The 19,801-nt window shown below is 40.9% G+C and overlaps 1 protein-coding gene across 2 annotated transcripts; it reads right to left on the reverse strand.

The window, feature by feature from the left end:
- Positions 1-10,805: 10,805 nt before the first annotated feature.
- On the reverse strand, positions 10,806-19,574 carry GTF2H5 (general transcription factor IIH subunit 5). 2 transcript variants are annotated; one of them, XM_027603389.2, is made up of 3 exons: positions 19,495-19,574; positions 18,594-18,666; positions 10,806-11,312 (listed from the first exon to the last, which is right to left on the reverse strand). In XM_027603389.2, the coding sequence occupies exons 2-3, from the start codon at positions 18,626-18,628 to the stop codon at positions 11,132-11,134; spliced, it is 216 nt and encodes a 71-aa protein (XP_027459190.1). In that variant the 5' UTR covers positions 18,629-18,666; positions 19,495-19,574; the 3' UTR covers positions 10,806-11,131. The 2 variants fall into 2 exon arrangements, with proteins under 2 accessions (XP_027459190.1, XP_027459191.1); XM_027603390.2 differs by lacking the exon at positions 19,495-19,574 and adding an exon at positions 19,284-19,488.
- Between the last annotated feature and the right edge of the window lie 227 nt (positions 19,575-19,801).

Genomic DNA, 19,801 nt, shown 5'->3' on the forward strand with positions numbered 1-19,801 from the left:
CTTGGGGGAGAAGCGGGTTGGCAACCAGGAGGTGGGGTCAAGGGAAGGGGTGTCCCAATATCACTAAATTAAAAGAGCAGGGGCAATGAGAAGACACCCACATGGAGAAAATGTGGGAATGAGTTGGGCGGAGCCCATGTCAAGGTGCAGGGTGTTGGAAGGTCAGTTGGGACACTAGTTTCTAGAAGGTGGTCCCTCTTCCCTAAATGCATGGCCGGGGATGTTTCACTGGGCCGTCGGATGTCCACAGAGCTGTAGAGCACACTGGAGAAGATTCGCAGGAAATACATTAAAGTGCTAATTTTGGCTGGATTAAGGGTGGTGAGCTTGTGGCAAATATTTTTTCTTATTTTCATGTTACATGATATATTGCTTTTTAAAAAAGATTTTATTTATTTGACAGAGAGAGTGAGCATGAGCAGGGGGAGGGGGAGAGGCAGAAGGAGAGAGAAAGGGACAAGCAGACTCTCCGCTTAGCCTGGAGCCCAAACTGGGGCTTGATCCCAGGACCCTGAGATCATGACCCGAGCCGAAGTCGGATGCTCAACCGAGCCACCCACGCGCCCCATGATATATTGCCTTTAAAAGGGGGAAATTAACATCTAAAAGTAAGAGGTGGACATCTAATGACTCTAGAGGCAATAACGGTAAATTCTGTCATAGAATTTGTGTAGGATTGGCAAATGAAGCGGTTTACTTGTCTGGCATGGCTGGAGGGAAATTGAGTGAGCTGGTAGGCAAAGTCAGCCACCTAGCCATCCTGTCACATGTTGTCATCTCTCTTCTGAACTGAGGGTTTCCAAGTCCTACTGACTTTCCTACTTACAGCTGTGAAGTCCCAGGTTAGAAAGGGTACCCTTTTCTTCACCCAAAGGCACTGACAAGTAGCAAAGCCAGGCACCAGCCACCTCTGGGCAAGTCACCCAAAGGCTTGGGACAGGGCAGCATCTGTAAAATGAGGCATCTTAGAATTCCTTTTGTATTTCTTTTACTAACACAACTTTGGCCCTATTTCTTGTCAAGAAATGAGCCTGGCTTTGCTTTGGTAAAGGTGTTATTTGCTCCTCTGTGGACTGGGTGACATTATAAAGCTTCCTTGCAGTAACACCACCCCCGTATCACACGTCTTTAATCCCTACGTTTCTCCCCAGATTGGGGTGGCGGCAGAAGGGAGAGTTTTCAGGTCACACGCAGGAAAGGCACGAGGGTGATCAAAAGGCACATGATGAAGGCTGGGAAGACCCTCGTTGACACCCTAATCTGCTCTTCCTGGGGCTCCTCAAGTCAGTTTTCTAGTCCTCTCCCTTGACCCAGAGTGGCTCCTTCCAGAGCAGATTGGGGACTCATCAGGGCATCCTAGAACACTAGCTTAGCAGCTTCCAAGATTTGGCTTTCTGGGGAAGAAGAGGCCACTGATGTGGTTAATCTGAGGCTCTAGTTTCACAAGGAGAGACGGTGCAGGGGAAGAGGGAGAGACAGCATTCTGTTAATCAGGTTGGGGTCATGGAGTCTGGGGGCTTTGGGAGTGCCGAGGGTTCTGAAGGGTTGCTTGCCTGGAGACTACAAGAGAGGAAAAGACCGGGCACTTTCGGTCCCTGAGGTGTAATTATTTTAAAATAACCTCAACTGGCTTCTTGTGCATTTGGAATTTGGAAGCCCTTCTCTAGAGTTTTACCACCTGGCCATGTGTAGATCTCAAGGTCAGCTGTTAGAACTAGTATTAAAAAAAAAACTTGAGCTAATGTGTCAAATTGCCTTTTTTCTTCCCAAATATAAATGTCATGTGAGTAAATAAGATGGTGGGACAGAGCCACCAAACAGAATAAACTTCTATTTTTCTTAAGAGCTTTATTAAATACCTTATTGGACCTCATCTGGGTTTTAAGAAAACAAAAATCAGGGTTGTGAGATCGAGCCTACGTGGGGCTCCGAACAGCCTGCTTGTCTCTTTCCCTCCCCTCTAGTCCTCCCGCAGTTCTCTCAAATATAAATAAAATCCTTAAAAGAAAAGGACTTGGGGCGCCTGGGTGGCTCAGTCGTTAAGCATCTGCCTTCGGCTCGGGTCGTGATCCCAGGGTCCTGGGATCGAGCCCCACATCGGGCTCCCTGCTCCACAGGAAGCCTGCTTCTCCCTCCCCCACTCCCCCTGCTTGTGTTCCCTCTCTCGTGTCTCTCTCTGTCAAATAAATAAATAAAATCTTAAAAGAAAAGAAAAGAAAAGAGAAGAAAAGGACTTGAGGGTGTACTACCTATTTTCTCCAGAAATCAGAGGTTTATAAATTTATTTACAGACATAGAAATCTTCAAACCTTAAGATTATGCTTTTTCATTATGTAACCACAATGATCAAGCAGGTCGTCTCCGGTTCTAGAATAAAGCTGAACAAGAGGACAACCACTAACAACCACGACAATCATATGCATTGACCACTGTCTTCTGGTGATCAAATGTCAGGTCAGGGGGTTGCCCGCTCACAATAGGATTAGAATAGTCAATGTTCCCAATGAACATCTGCAGGGAGATAGAGCAACAGGATGGCCTTCATTTTATTTTTATCTACATAACTGGACCCTATGCCTCTGAAGTTAGGGTATGTGCACTCCTGGGAAGTACACAGCAAGGTGCTAGAGAACACAGGGATGCCACAGGATAAACACAGCACATCCACATCTGTCTCAGAGCATCAATTTTTCTCAGAAGTTTGGAAGAGTTTTGAATGTTTGTACTTTTGTCACAGGCACATGCAGGTGAATAACTGAATTCTGCTCTCCATGTTGCCAAATGAGGACTAAATCTGTCTCATTCTATAGATCCTGAGCTTGTTTTTTTTTTTTTTATTTTTTAAGAGAATTTATTTACTTATTTGAGAGAGAAAGAGCAGGGGGAGGGACAGAGGGAGAGGGAGAAACAGACTCCCCGCTGAGCAAGGAACCCAATGTGGGGCTGGAGCCCAACGCGGGGCTCGATCCCAGGACCCTGGGATCATGACCTGAGCCAAAGGCAGACGCTTAACTGACTGAGCCACCGGTGCCCTTATCCTGAGCTTGTTATGCAGTATCTGGCATTTAGTAGGTGTGCAATAAACATTTGTTGAACAAATGAAAAAAGCATGGTATTAATTGGATTTTATTATATTCTAATGTTTTTACATAGAGAATTTGGTGAAGATATTATACTTTGCAAAGCCCATGATTGTAAATTAGCTGTTTCTGGGGAACACCTCCTCTGTGGGCTGTCCACATCCAACCGCGTGGTTAACTTGTTATGCCGATATAATGTAACGGTTTTCCTGGCCACAGTTGGCTGGGAGCAATGAGCCCTTCCTAGGAAATTAGGCACTGGGACCAAGAGAGCTTAGTATCAGTCTGGCAGGGATCTTCAACAGACAGATATGAACCTAACAGATGTGGGACACCATGTTCCCTCTTGAATTTAAGCATGAGAAGCAGAGAAAGTTGATCCTCGCTGGAAGAAGAGAGGAGCCAGATCATCTTTGGTTTTAGCTTACACAGGAGGATCAGCTGCATTCTGTCCTTGGGTTTTATCATATACACCTTATAATAAATTTTTTTTTTTTTTGCTTAATCTAACTGAAGTGTATTTCAGTTAATTAGAACAGAAAGAGGTAAGTTTATATGCAGGTGAGGAAACTTTCAAATTGTCCAGTGTTTGTTATATTATTACCTACATTTTCCACATAAAGAAACCATGATTTAGAAAAGTTTTAAGAATTTGCCCCAAGTCACCAACGATTAAATGGCAAAACTGAGATTCAAATACATAATTCTTGATACCAATATTTGTGCTATTAAACATTACCCTATACTTTATTATTTATTGAAACAAATGCAGGGCATATTATGTACTAGAAGAAAATACTCACATTTTGAAACTTTTAAGAAAATCTTCAAGGATATACAAAAAAGCAGGCAGAACAGCATGGCAGCCCGAGTGACCTGTGACCCAGCTTCGACGTGTTGCCAGTCTTGGTTCACCTAGCCCCATCGCCACCCCCACCATACTTAACATCTTACGTTAGTTATGGTCCATTTCTTACAACCGAAAAACAATGCTGGTAATTATTACCTAAACTGCACACTTTACACAAATTTTCTTGGTTTTTACCTAATGCCCCTCTCCTATTCCAGATCCTATCTGCAATCTCCTTCACATACACATCATGTCTCTTTCATCTCTTGTGGTCTGTAAGCTTCTTAGTCTTGCCTTGTTTTTCATGACCTTGTTGGGTTTGAGTCCTGGTCTGGTATTTTGTAGAATTCCCTTCAATTTATTTGTCTGATGCTTTTCTCAAGGTTAAGACTGGGATCACGATTTTTTTGTTTTGTTTTTTAGGAAGAAAACTACAGAGGTGAAGTGCCCGTCTCATCACATCATTTTAGGGGTACATGCTCTCAAGTTGACTTATGTCTGATGTTAATCCTGATTAAATGCAGTATTTTCCCGGTTAGTCTACTGTCCAGTTACTTCCTAACCCTGTCCAAATCTACTCTTGGAAGCAAGTCATTAATAGTGCAGCCCACACTTACGGCAGGGCACTAAGCTCCACCTAGACCGGACAGCATCTATAGAAATTATTTGGAATTCTTCTGTAAGAAAGCCCCCAGGTGATTTTAAAAGTCGAGAATCACTGATCTAAGCCAATTATGATTATTCCATTCATCTTTGCCAGTGAGTGGTCTAGGGAAGGACATGTGGGAAGATTCAGTTCTACCAGAAGGACGTTTTTTCCTTGTTTTGTCTGGAGGCAGGTGGAGCCTTCCCTTCTTTGGGCTCCTGCCGTGCACATGTAACCCTTGCAGCAGCAGCAGACAGTAAGCCAGGAATGAAAAGGCAGCAGGATTAGGACGGCAGAGCAGAAGAGGGTTGAACTCCCTGGAACCGCCTCCAGACTTATTATATGGGACAATTAAACTTCATTATTGCTTAAGTCACTCTTAGTTGGTGTTCTGTTCCTTGAAGTCAAAAACATTTCCGATACATGGAGCCTCATCCTTCCTTATTACGACTGTGTCTATCCTCCTCATCTAGGACATGGTAGGCACTTGTTTTTTGAATGAAGGGCTGAATGAATTGAAAGAGCTCTTCTAATAACATAGAAGATCAATGTAACTAATGCCAACATATTTTGCAGTTACACTTTGTACTTCCATTTCTTCTCTCACAGTTATATACATTCTGACATTGGAAGAAAAAAATGTTAGCGTGACTGATAGTGACAACTTTTTTTGATGTATGTTTGTCAAGTTCAAAATGAAGTTTAATACATGTATAGTTCTTAATTTTTAGGATTAACCAAAAAATCTCTAGTGTTGTTGAGAAACAATACTTTTCATACAGCAACGAGACTTAAACACTATTACATCATGCAACAGCACAGATGAATCGCACAGATACAATGCTGAGTGACAGATGCCAAGCACAAAGAGTACATGCTTCAATGACTGCGCTGATATAAAGTTAAAAAAGAAGCAAGACAAATCTGTGCTATTCAAAGTCAGGACAGGCTTTACCCTTGGGTAGGTTGTGACAGCAGGTGTTTGTATGGAAGGATTTCTTGGATGGTGGTTTAATTTTCTTTTTCTTGGTCTGGGTGCTGTTAGAGAGGTGTGTTCAGTTGGTGAAAATTCAGAGATCTGTACATTTTTGATTTGTGCATTTTTGTTTGTATACTTCAATTAAAAAGTGTGCTTGAAAAATTCAACCTGAAAATTTCTATCTATCGCATCTTATCAATCAACTGGAGCAGCTAAATCTCTTAAGGTATGTTTACTTACAAATACCACAACATGGTTTGCTGTTTTTAGCAAAATTTAGATGAAGAGGGAAAACTAGCTTATTGCAGGAAGTCTCCAATTTATGAAAATAAACTGTCTTTGTATAATAGCTCATTTACAATTCAGTTGTTACAAATGGTATTTGCCCACTGGTTTAGTGTTAGAATAAAGGGTAGGGTAGAGGCCAACCTGTAAAAATAATAATGAAGCTGAAATACCATAAATTTTCCATTAAACATGAGGTGTGTAATGACCCATTACACATACACAAGACTGAAACAGCTTTCGAAAATAAATATAAAAAGATAAAAACACAGTTTTTAAATCCACTAGATTAGTAAAAGTGCTGGCAAGGATGTGGAGAAACAGAACTTTCACATTTCGCTGGTATAGTTTTAACCGATTCAACTATTTTGGAGAATAATCTGGCAAGATTTCCTGAAGCTGAAAGTGTCTCTGACCTAGTAACTCCATTTCTGAGAAACAACGTACAACACTTGCACAGGAGCAGGGGGAGATACACATCAAAATGTTCACTGTAGTAACATTCGGAGATCCCCTAAAAGTTCATCAATAAAGGAACAGATGTGTAAATTGTATGTATTCATATGATTGGACAGTAAGTGATAATGAATGAACTGAAACCATATAACATGACAGATCTCAAAAATAGTGTGAAAAGAATTATAGAATGATGGTTTACATGATTATACCTCATGTATCATTTATGTTTAAAACACACAAGAGTATGTATTTCTGATGGATACATACTAATATAAGCAAAAGCCATGGATGATGATTCATCAACGTCAGGGTCACATTTGTATTGGGAAAGTAAAAAAAGAAGATTGTGATTGAGGAAGAATACAAACAGCACTTTAATTCTGTAATTGTTTTATTTCTCTTAAATAATCAGAATTAATATGAATGTTAACACTGAATGGTACAGATGTTATGTGATTCAATCTGTCTATGTCTGTGTGGATGCCAGCAAGCCCCCACATGCCTGACCCCAAGACAATGAGTGACCTGACCTGTACTGTCCAACCTGCACGGGCCCACCGACCTTTGTCCCACATTCTCCTTATATGAACCCATAAATATTTTCAGCACTTCAGAAACACTCCTTGAAATGTTATTCCATCTTCCCAGTGTTGGCCTCACTGAAATAAATTCCTTTCTTATTTCACCACTGTCTCTCTGCCTTCGGATTTGGTCAGCAGCCAGGAGCCGAATCTCGTTTGGGACCCCAGGAGCTGGGTGCTCTTGCACCCTTGGGTCCTGGGGACAGTCTCGGAAAAATGAACTATTTGGGTATTTCCCAACAAGGTTCAAGTTGCCCAAAAGCAGCTTCAAGATTAGTGAAGGTAGTGGGCCACAGTATGCTATGTATCCAATGCTCATTTTCTAAGAATTCCCCTCCTCCCTCCATATGCTCATTCTCACTGCATTGATTACACAGAAAGTTTTTAAAGTGTCCATGGATGTGTGTGTGGGTGGGTGCTGAAATCCCAACCCATTTTCCCCTGTGCTCTTCTAGATTCAAAGTAACTGAAGTTCAGAATCATGTGCTTGCCACCTTAACTTAGAATCACCCGTTAACTTACAATCACCCAAACTGTTTCTAAGGACAGGTATTCCTATTTTCAGAGAGAAATTCAATGACCTGTCCAAGATCTCAGGGCCAGCAAGCAGGGAGCAGACATTTGGATGCAGGTTGTCCCTTAATCACTTTCCTATAGTGAGAATAAAGTACTTAAAAAGCTTATTCAGTAACCTCACCAATAGATCTTTCAGTGTTAGCTTTGCTGCAAATGAAGTAACTTCGTTACATACATGTGAGAATGCTTATTGACTATATTTGCAAACTGCATAATTTTTTCACTTTTAAAATATATGCTCTTCCTATCTGTTAAGATAGGAGAATGTTAAGAGAATGATCCCAGTATTCTAGTTAAATCAGAAGGAATCACATCAGAACTTTTACTTAGTTTCTTGAGAGATAAATGAGGTTTACTGAGTAACTACAAACTGAAGTACACACTATTTACCATCTTTTCAGAAAATAATAAAGTTATGTCAAATCACCTGTTACAGCTGATGTTAAGAGCAATATAATCATTAATAATTTTGATTACCACCTATGGTGTCTATCAGCAATAAAGGGGAGTAGTCTTTGTTGCCCATTATCAGTAGTTTTCAATTACTGTTCACCAAAACTGATTCCTCAATATACATTTTTACATGAACCGTGATGCATATTTAGGATGTCTGGAATTTTAAAGTGATCACATTAAATTTCACAAGGAAATCAGGGTTCAAGGAATTAAGAATTTTGACCTGATACAGTATTTAAAAAAAGAAAAAACTATCAAGAAGTTAGAAATTAGTATAACTCTAAGTATCACAATTTCAGTACACAGATATCTGTGACTGGTCACCTTCCGTCAATTAAAATGATTCTTTTTTGCAGGTAAGACAATTTAGTTAATACTACCTTTTCATAATATTCAGGACTTTATTTTTAAAAGACAGTAGTCAATTTCTCCACTACCAAGCAGCCTACATCTCTTGTTCTCAACATCTGAAGTGTGCCAAATCAAATAATGTCAATCAGATTCCAAAAAGGAAAGTCTAGGTAAAATGTCAGTTGGTTATGTCCTGTTCTCTCGTAGCTGAACAAGTCAACTAAACAGCTGCAAGTGGGCTTCCTAGTATCACAATGTCCTGTCTTTCTTAATGCAGTGTCCAGAGAGAAATAGTTAACATTTGCTCCAATATGGCTTTTTAAAAAAATGAGAGCTGGGGCGCCTGGGTGGCTCAGTCAAGTCGGTTAAGTGGCTCAGTCGATTAATTCGGCTCAGGTCATGATCTTGGGGTCCTGGGATTGAGCCCCATGTTGGGCTCCCCGCTCAGTGGAGGAGTCTGCTTCTCCCTCTCCCTCTGCCTCCCCCGCTTCTGCTCTTTCTCAAATAAATAAATATAATCTTTGGGGAAAAAAAAAAGGTTTTCCTTCACATAAGACTCTTTGCATTCATTGTCCAATACTGTTTTTTCCATACCTTTTAAACTGGAATTTTAAGAAAAATTTTCTTAGGTTTCATGTTAATATAAAAGGTATTAGCTGACAAATACCTGAGGTTTATTTGAAATTGACTTAGATATGCCTGAAATACAAGATTCAGTGCCATTTCAGTACAGCAGGAAATTCTAAAGAAATGTATTTTCTGGGGGGCCTGGGTGGCTCCGTCGTTAAGCGTCTGCCTTTGGCTCAGGTCATGATCCCAGGGTCCTGGGATCGAGCCCCGTGTTGGGCTCCCTGCTCAGAGGGGAGCCTGCTTCTCCCTCTCCCACTCCCCCTGCTTGTGTTCCCTCTCTCGCTGTGTCTGTCAAATAAAGAAAGAAAATCTTAAAAAAAAAAATGTATTTTCTACTCAACAAATTGTAGTACAAAATGTACCAATAATGCCACAAAATTGTTTGCACTGTTATATGAGAATCAAACCTCTGTGGATCATTTTGGTGGGAATCATGATAGATGGGTAATTATATTACAAGACCCCCAGTGGATGCCTGAAACCACAGAAAGTCCTGAGCCCCATGTATACTATGTTTTTTTCCTATATGTACATACGTATGACAAAGTTTAATTTATAAATTAGGCACAGTAAGAGATTAAGAACAATAATTAATAACAGAATAACAACAAACTGTAGTTAAGGTTATGTGAGTCTGGTCTCTCTCTCAAACCATCTTACTGTACTGCACTCACCGTCTTTCCTCCTGGGGGATCCTCATGTGAGATGACAAAATGCCGACATGATGAGAGGAAGTGAAGTGAATGATGTAAGCATCGTGACCGGTCGCATTAGGTTACCATCAACCTTCTGACGACAGTGAGAAGGAGAATCATCTACTTCTGGACCTTGGTTGCCAGTGGAAAGTGAAACCACGGATAAAGGAGGACCTACTGTACCAAACTGGAAGTGTCCAGCTTGTGTGAGTGAGTGAAAATGGTACACAGGTACTTTGAATAAGCACACCATACGAGGGAGGAAAACTGCATTATGGCGTCACAAAAGTCCTCTTCTCTCTTAGAAAATTCGCATCACATGAACCCATCCTCGTTAACACTATCTTCAGGAAGGGAACCAAAGCTCCTATCAGTGTTATTTCTGCCTCCAAAAAATCATAAAACCATATGCAATATATCTTAACCCAATCATCCCGCTTCCCACAAGACTCACTTTGTTTCTATCTGGTCCTCCTTCCCTTTCTTTAAAATTGCCGTTGATACACAATATTCTGTTAGTTTAAGGTGTATAACACAGTGAATTGACAATTACATACATTACAAAACGCTCACCACAGTATGTCTACTCACCATCTGTCACCATACAATGTTACTACAACATTATTGACTATATTCCTTATGCTGTACTCTTTCTACAGTCCTTATTTCTTTATAAAAAGAGTTTAAACGGATTCTCATGTGGAATAAGGCACAAATAAAACAGATTTTTTTTTTTTAAAACAAAAGAACACTTGTCCTGATGGGAAAGGAAAATGTGACCAAAAAAGTTTGAACAAGTTAAAGATGAAGCATGCAACGTAACATGCCCATTGGTTATTTCTAATCTTCTACACGTGGGGCCTGAACTCACGACCCCGAGATCAAGACCTGAGCTGAGATCAAGAGTCGGACGCTTAATCAACTAAACCACCCAGGCGCCCCAAACCCTCTGTACTTTTAAAACACTGTATTTTTAGGGAAATGCAAAGTGTAGTTTACACTAATGTAACATGGTTCTCTTCCCCATCTTCTTCACCAATAGAGCTGGCCACTATGCAGATATTATTTGCAAAAACATAAATATTACCAAAGGTCCCACTTTGGCATGTTTAAATAATCAATCTGTGAAGTTTCTAATTAGATCAGAACAAACCACATCCACACTATAAAATCCCACATTAACAGGAACAAGCAAAACAAACACCTCGGTTAAACTGATAAAGGCATATTCCATTATATTCTTAATGTGTTAAATTGGTATTCAAAAACCATTTACATTTATATTTTAATGTAGGATAATAAAAGCCAAATTACAGACAACATTGAGGTTTTTTTTTTTTCTTTTTTTAAATTCTAGGGTACATGTACTGGGGACAAAAACAAGAAAATCAGTTCAGGGACTTTTTTCTGAACAAACGACATCACAGGTTTCCCATGATATGTGCCTAAGCCGCTAAGTCTCATCTGTCACACAGGACACTGAATGGTGACCGTCTCTCACATTTGTTACTTGTAATTCCTAAGTGATCAATATTGAGTATCTTCACTTCTGAGTAAGAGAAAAAGCATTTTGGTCCATTAATTCACCTACTCGCTCCTGGAGGACGTTAACCAACTCTGCAATAACGAACACATGAGTGTCATCAATGTCTTGAATGATGAACTTCTTCCCTAAGGCATTTGATTCATCCAAGTACAGCAGGAACTGCTTCATGGCAGGGTCACTGCAGAGAGAAACACATGATAACCACTCACTGAGTTGTGAAATTACACCTGAGCAATGAGAATTGGGTATGCAGAATTTTTAGGGTAGCTTTAAAAGTTCTAAACTGTTACTCAATCCCTCACTCCCTCTGTCTCAAGTATTAGAACTGTTCCATCAAGTTTTAGAGAAAGAGGCCAATGATAAGATTTTAAAAGAGTAACTTGTCACTGACAAGTGAAAAAGTAATGTTCAGAGCTTTGTAGTTAATAGAGCCTAGAATCACAGCACCCTTAACTGATTTAAAAAATTAATTTCCTTACTTGCCCGTGACCATAACATTTAAGACGCCAATAGATTTCCACGACCTTGCCAGTGAAAAATTAATTTACAAAACCAGTTAAACAGTCACTGTGATAAAGCAGGGTGAATAGTAAAAGTCAGATCTGGATTCAATCTCAGTTTTATCACTTACTTGTGTGACCTTAATATGTACTTAATCTTCAACGCCACAAAATGAACCTACATGACAGAACTGTTAAAAAATTAGAGGAGAATAATGCCAAGGATAGTGTTTGGCTTGCAGTAGGTTCTCAAGTTTTTTTTTTTTTTCCTCCTTAAAATTCTGAACTTAATAAGTTTGAACTATCACTCAGAATCTTTAAAGGAAATCCTACCCAAATCTTGAGAATACTGAGCTCAAAGAAGAGACACAAATTTAATTCTATTTGTGATTTTTAGTTTGGAATGAATAAAGTCACAAGGAAAAGAGGGATACAATTTCTAGGATTTACATGGGGTGCCTGGGTGGGTCAGCTGGCTAAGTGTCCAACTCTTTATTTCAGCTCAGGTCATGATCCTCAGGGTCCTGGGAGCAAGCCCCATGTTGGGCTCCTAGCTCAGCAGGGAGTCTGCTTGAGGATTCTCTCCCCCTCTTCCCGCCCCCCACCACCAGCTCTCCCACACCTGTCTCTCAAATAAATAAATCTAAAAAAAAAAAAACCAAAAAAACAATTTCTAGGATTTACAGAAACATCTGTCATAAAAACCCTGAATCACAACAAAGGACACTCTTTAGACCTAATAAAATGTACAATAATGTGTTTAGCAAAAAATGAGGTCAGTGTAATTTCCTGAAAAGATTAAAAACAAGTTTTACTTTTTTCAAGTACAAACTAGGTATAAGTGAAGCTAACAAAGGTAAAGGACTTATTTCAATCACTAAATGAGTATGGTTCATGGTATATTAACTATTAATAAAGTCAAGTCTTCCTAGAGATGATTTTAATTATTTTCAGTAACTTACCATTACAATTTTATTAATAATTTACTAAACCATAAAATGTGAATAAACAAACAAGTCTGGGGCGCCTGGGTGGCTCAGATGGTTAAGCGTCTGCCTTCGGCTCAGGTCATGATCCCAGGGTCCTGGGATCGAGTCCCGCATCAGGCTCCCTGCTCCTTAGGAGCCTGCTTCTCCCTCTGCCTCTCTGTGTCTCTCATGAATAAATAAATAAAAAGTTTAAAAACAAACAAACAAACAAGTCTGCCCACATCAGAACTGACATAAATTTTAAATTTAGTTTCTAGTATGCCTGTTACCTTAAGTTCGGAACAATAACCTAGGTTTGGCAAAATTCAGTCATATTCTATGGTTGCAGTATTAGAATGAGCATTCTAATCTGCAGAATTGATTGGTTCAGAAGTAAATTTGCTACTTTACACTTTATTCACTCATTCAGTAACTATTTATTGAGCACCCGTCATGTGCTAGGCACTACTCTGGTCCTGGGTCTTCAGCAGTAAACAAGTCAGAATCCTCCCTGTCATGGAGCTTATATTCTACTGGTAGCACGACGATCAACACGCACACACACACGTACACACGCGCGCGCACATGCGCACGCACACAAAGTAGGGAAGTAGGATGAGAAATGGCAGGATGAAAGTGATAGGGTCTTGTAAGTTTAAACAGGGGAGGCAGGAAAGGCCTTACTGAGCAGTGACATCTGAACAAACAAGAGGCAGTAAGCGAGGCATGCAGTGACTCAGGCAAGGGCATCCTAGGCAGAGTGAAGAGTAAGGCCATGAGGCTGGAGAGGGGCGACTAAAGGGGACAGAGGTGGAAGATGAGGTCAGAAAGTTAGAGCTGGGCCAGATCACAAAGGGCCTTGGAGGTGATTTTAGCAGTTTGGCTTTTATTGAGTGACATGATTTAACTTACAGACTGACTTCAATTTTAAACGCAAGGATCATACTGCCTGCAGGGTTGAGAAAAGACTGGAGGGTAGTGAGGGCAAGGGTAGAAACAGGGAGACTGATTAGAAGGTGACTGTAGTAACCCAGGCAAGAGATGATAATGGTTTGGACCCACATGGTAACAGTGAGAGGAGGAGAAGTGTCTGGATTCTAGACATATGTTGAATGTAAAGCCTGCCTAACTTGCTGAGACTAGACTCCAGCTTTGAAGGAGAAGAATTAAGGAGACTCCCAACATTTTCAGTCAGAGCAAATGAAAAAGTGGAGTTGCCTTTTACTGAGATGAGGAGGAAGGAGGAAGAACAGGTTTGCTGGTAAAATCAAGAATTGGGTTTTAGGCATGTTACCTGTGAGATGCTTACTGGCACCCAAGTGAAGAAACTGAGTAGGAAAGCGGATAGACAATTCCGGATTTCAGCAGCGAAGTTCGGACTGAAGAGAAAAAGTCAGTCATCAAGCTCTGACAAGGGAATTAACACAGCTACAGAGAAGAGACCAAGGACCAAGACCCAGTCTCCCTAATATCAAAAGGTTAGGAAGAAAAGGACAAATCAGCCAAGTAGATTATAAAGCAGTGACCACTGAGGTAGGAAGAAAACCGAGTCCTGGAAGGTAAGTGAACAAAGGACATTCAAGAAGAGGAAGCGATCCACTGTGTCAGGTGCTGGTGACAGGAACAGTTAAAGAGGATTGAGACCTAAGTGCCAGGGGGACTCGCAAATGCGCTTTGAATCAGCACACTGGTGTTTTCAAATTTTGCCATTTGCATACTATCCTTGCTCATTTAGCCATCTCTTGTAACACCTGAGCTACCTATTACTTCTTATTTTTCTTAATATTGCCTTTAAATCAACTTTTAAGCTTAACTTTGCCTGGTATGAATCACCAGTCATCCCACTGTGTTTTTATCCTCAAATAAGTTAAACTGGTCATATAAAAACAATTTTTGTGTTCTCCCCCTCCCTTTTGTGTTCTACTACAAACCATCTTGAACCAGCACCATTCCCCATACCTGGGGAAACACTGCTAACTGACAAATGAGATACCTAGAAAGTGACTGGTGAGGCACTGAAATAACTACTTCCCTTATTAATCGCTTCAATTCAACTTTTTGAAAGGAGCAAGCGATTTGAGGCTGAATTCTCAAGCATGTACCTGAAATATAATTTATAACGATTCAAAAGGTCAAAGTTTAAGGGACTTTTATTATGAAACATTGAGGGAACTGGAATATCTTGCCTGAATACAGGGCTATTTATTCTACTTCCTCATGAAGAGATTCTATGGGAGAACCTGCTGGTAAGAGAGAAAAACAAAACCAAGTGCCCATAGACATACTTGGTTAAAGTCCTGGGATCAGGGCTAGTGAGCAAGAAAAAAAGGTCTTTGACCTGGAGATGTAAAGGTAGATATCAATCAAACTCCCTCCTACATAACTTGAGTTTAACCTCTATAAAACATGATTCTAAAAAGTATTACACCACAAAGGCTCTACCAGGATGACATAGTTAGATGTAAAGCAGACCAGAGACTTCACTGGTCACCTGCACAAAATTGTCAGCACTGTCCATCCCATCAGAATGATAGTCTTGGGGGGGGGGGGAAGTGGGGGGATGGGTTAGCCTGGTGATGGGTATTAAAGACGGCACGTACTGAATGGAGCACTAGGTGTTATACGCAAACAATGAATCATGGAACACTACATCAAAAACTAATGATGTAATGTATGGCGATTAACATAACATAATAAAATAAAAAAAAGTAAAAAAAAGAATGATAATCTTGGCTCAGTCAATGGTAAACTATCCTTCCTGATAATAAATAGCTAACAGGTATAATTACTTAAAAATCTTAAAAGTATTTCTCCAAATTCTATATCTCCTGAGAACAGAATGTTTTAGAAAATTGTTATTGAACAATGAAATGGCTTTGTTTGCTTAGTTTATTTCCTTCTTACAAGCATTTTCCAAAGTGTTTTTGGAATAAGCGTATTGTCCAGCTTGAGATATAGTTACCTTTATTAGGGTCCAGCATATTGTAGGTGCTCAATAAATATTTGCAATGAGTAGGGTCTTAAGAGAAAGAAAGGGCCACCACAGGGGACATTGAGCTAACCAGAATAACAGTCCCAAGTTCCCAATATGACATACAATAGGTTTATTCTTAAAAAGACACGATGCTAAAGAAAATACTGGACTCAGACTAACCCCAAGCCCAGCTAAGTCAACCAAAATATGTATGATACATAAAATCACTGAACCTCTCCATGTCTTAGGGTCCTAGGTAGTAAGATGCTTATATATTGCAGGGTTGCTGGATTTAGAGAATACATCTAAAAACACTTTGTTCATGGTAGATACTCAAATGAAAAGCAATTAAAATGCCAAGAGTTTCTGGGTGTGTGGGAGGATACAGGTAGAAAGGTTTAAATTACCCATTTCTATCCCTATTAAAGGATTTGTTGTTCCAAAAATATTTTTGTTACTACTAGCCTGTGTATATGATATTCTAAGAATATGCATGCACACATTCTTTTTAAAAACCTAACACAATAAAGGGGTGCCTGGTCCTGGGATCGAGCCCTATGTTGGGCTCCTTGCTTATCAGGGAGCCTGCTTCTTCCTCTCCCTCTGCCTGCCGCTCCCCCTGCTTGTGCTGTCAAATAAATAAATAAAAAATCTTAAAAATGGGGATGAGAATACCCGTATCTGGGGGGCGCCTGCGTGGCTCAGTTGGTTGAGTGTCTGCTTTCGGCTCAGGTCATGATCCCAGGATACTGGGATTGGGCCCTGTCAGGCTCTCTGCTCAGTGGGGAACCTGCTTCTCCCTCTCCTCTATCTGTATCTCTCTCAAATAAATAAAATCTTAAAAAAAAAAAAAGGATACCTATATTTCATAGGGTTGTTGTGAGAACTGAGTATTACCATGTGCTTAGTATAATACCTGGTAAATGCTCAGTGTCATTTCATGAAGGCATTCAGACTTTTTATTTACCATTGTATTACACAATGTCATTGTCCCATATCACTTAAAAATGTTTTCAAATACTTTAATTGCTACATTATTTGATTATAAAAATGTCACAATCAATGCTTAATTTAGTGATTCGACATTTCAACATTTCCATTCAACACCTGGTGCTCATCACAAGTGCACTCCTTACTCCCCATCATCATCAGTTTGTTCTCTATAATTAAGAGTCTATTTCTTGCTTTTTTCCCCTCTGCTTGTTTCTTAAATTCCACGAGTGAAATCACATCGTTATTTGTCTTTCTCTGACCGACTTATTTCGCTTAGCATTACACTCTCTAGCTCCACCCTCAACACTTTGTTTTATTAGCACATTCAATTACCTACATTTTTTTTTTTTTAAAGATTTGAGAAAAAGCGTGTGCACGCACGCCAGCATACTCTGGGGTGGGGGGAGAGGCAGAGAGAGAGAGAGAGAGAAAATCAGAGAATCTCAAGCAGACGTCCCGCTAAGTGGGGAACCCTGACGCAGTAGTCCAATCTGAAATCTATTCCACTTCTCTACTAAAACAGTTCTCATTAAAAAAACAAACAAAAAAACCGAGGGAAAAAAAAAGAAATCGCTGACTTCTAGTGTGTCTTCATCTTATTCCATCTCTCATCACCACTGGACATGGCCCACTCACCTTTATGAAACATTCCCTCTTAGCTTCCCTCCTACATCACTGGCTCTTTTCTTCTTGTCTTTGTTGTGTCTGTCCAAACATTAAATCTGCACTGCTCACTACTGAGCACTTGAAATGTGGCCAGCCTGTGAGATGGGCTGTGAAAGTAAACTCCACACTGGATTTTGAAGCTGTGGTATGAAAAAAGACTCAGCAAAATTCTGAAATCTTAGTAAGAACTTTGAAGATTTAGAACATGTCAAAATATTTTGGACACACTGGGTCAAATAGAACATCCTAATTTCACCTGCTTCAATTTACTGTTAATGTGGCTAATAGAAGATTTAAGACTACATATGTGGCTCACATTGTATTTCTACAGGACAACGTTGTCCTAAATGCCAGAGTATCCTACAGTTTGGTTTTGCTCCTCCCCCAGCCTTGCCATCACAAACAAGTGCGGACTGAGCAAGAACTGGTCCAATAATTTAGTTTTTCAGACTATGTGATAACAAAGCCCTTAGTAGCTTGCTTTGAGGAATTCACTGCTACCCATTAAGGTCTCTAGCTTCTATGAAATATGTGCCTAGTTTAGACAATCTTCAACTGGCTCTTGATTTTTACTCTTTTTTAAGACCACAGTTTGTGATGGTGAAGACATAGGCAGACCTTAAAATTCTAGTCAGTCCCTGATGGTTGGAGGACAATACGAGCACTGTTCCTCTAAAGAGCGTTGATCTAAAAAATACACTGCCCCTGACCAAAACATGCTGGAAATACGCCAATTACATCAACTGGACTGAGACACTGAAATCTGGCACTAGGAAGAAACACAGCAATACAATCTGTCTCACCTGTTATATAAGAAAAATGAAGTTGAGGGCGCCTGGGTGGCTCAGGTGGTTGGGCGACTGCCTTCGGCTCAGGTCATGATCCTGGAGTCCCGGGATCGAGGCCCGCATCGGGCTCCCTGCTCAGCAGGGAGTCTGCTTCTCCCTCTGACCCTCCCCCCATCATGCTATCTCTCATTCTCTCTCTCTCTCAAATAAATGGATAAAATCTTAAAAAAAAAAAAAAAGCAACATGAAGTTGAGAAAGCTGAAAGACTTGATTCCTTTAGATCTTTTTTTTCTTTTAAAGATTTTATTTATTTATTTGACAGGGAGTGACACAACGAGAGAGGGAACACAAGCAGGCTTCCCACCAAGCAGGGAGCCTGATGTGGGGCTCGATCCCAGAACGCTGGGATCATGACCTGAGCCGAAGGCTGACCTTTAACGACTGAGCCACCCAGGCGTCCCTGATTCCTTTAGATCTTAAAACAAAATGAAAACATGGATTCTAGAGGTACATATACATCAAAATTAAATATGGAGATTTAAATTTCATTAAGTATCAAAACTACTAACCATTCTATTAGCACTCCTTTCAAGACGTTGACCATCTTTTCCCAGTCAGAAGGTGCAGATGACCTTTAAAATGCTAATAAAAAAGGTAAAATCAAAAAACATCAACTTTTTCAATATACTTTGGAGATTTGCCTCTTGAAATGAGGCAAAATATTAAATGTCACATTAAACATTTAAGTCTATGAAAAACAGGGCTAACATTAACATAGATATTCTGATTTTTAAAATTAAGATGAGTCTATTGGAATATTAATGCAGAAATCTTACTTGCAAATGCTACCCAAGTCAATCCTAATGAAAGCAAGCAACCTAACTCTACGCCCGCGTACCCAAACCAAGTTTAGAACACGAGTCACAAGATTTCTATTCCCACCCAGGATAATGATAAAAGATAAGATTCCGGGAGGCAAAAATCACAGAATGGTAGCTGTGAAAGGGATGGCGAGGACGACTATCTCATTTCACAGATGAGATGGAGCGAAGAGACTAAACCATAGCTCCGGGGGAGCGGGAGGGGGGCGAAGGGAGGGGGAAGGGAGAGAGGAAGGAGGGGGAGAGAGAAGCCAGGTCTCCAGATCTCGTGTTCTTTTACCACATAAATCAGGTTCCCCAATGATCTGCCCGAGGAGGAAAATATCCCACGCGGCGGACAACTTAATCCTTAAACTTCACCTGGGCGCGAGCCATTACCTCCCGTAATGAAATCCACGGTTCAATTACTGCGGGAAGCCTCCAAGCCTCTTCAGGAAGGGCCCCGAGAGGTGCCGGACACCGCCTTGTAACCCAGCACTTGGAGGACAAGCTTCTAGGACTTTTCTTCCCCTCCCCTCTTTCCTCGGGAGCCCTCGGTTTTCCATGCACCCCACTTTCCCCTCTCGCTGGGAGAGCCGAAACCACGTACCTCCACCCTCAAAACCAGCAGCACTTGGGCCTTGCCAAGCGTGCCTGCGCTGGCTACGTCATCGGTCAGCGACGCTCTTGTGGGTGGGGCACGCCGGCGGGAGGCGGAGCACGAGCGGGGTTGAGGGGGCGGGGCGGGGCGCGACGGGGGTGGTATCACATGCCGCCGGTGCCCGGCAGGCGGGGTCCGGCTGGCAACCGCCGAGAAAGGTGGGCTTCCTGCCGCCTGAGTCAGCGGTGAGCGGCTGAGGGCAGGCCGAGTCCGCGTGCCGGCAGGTAGGAAGGGGAGCCCGGGCTCGTGGGGGTCG

Source organism: Zalophus californianus, chromosome 7, assembly GCF_009762305.2.
Source record: "Zalophus californianus isolate mZalCal1 chromosome 7, mZalCal1.pri.v2, whole genome shotgun sequence".
NCBI lineage: Eukaryota > Metazoa > Chordata > Mammalia > Carnivora > Otariidae > Zalophus > Zalophus californianus.

Coding starts and splice junctions, on each gene's coding strand:
- GTF2H5 (XM_027603389.2), bottom strand. CDS start 18,628: ATGGTCAACGTCTTGAAAGGAGTGCTAATAGAATG. Junction 11,313..18,593: donor AAAGGAGTGCTAATAGAATG/GTTAGTAGTTTT, acceptor TTCTCTCTGCAG/TGACCCTGCCATGAAGCAGT.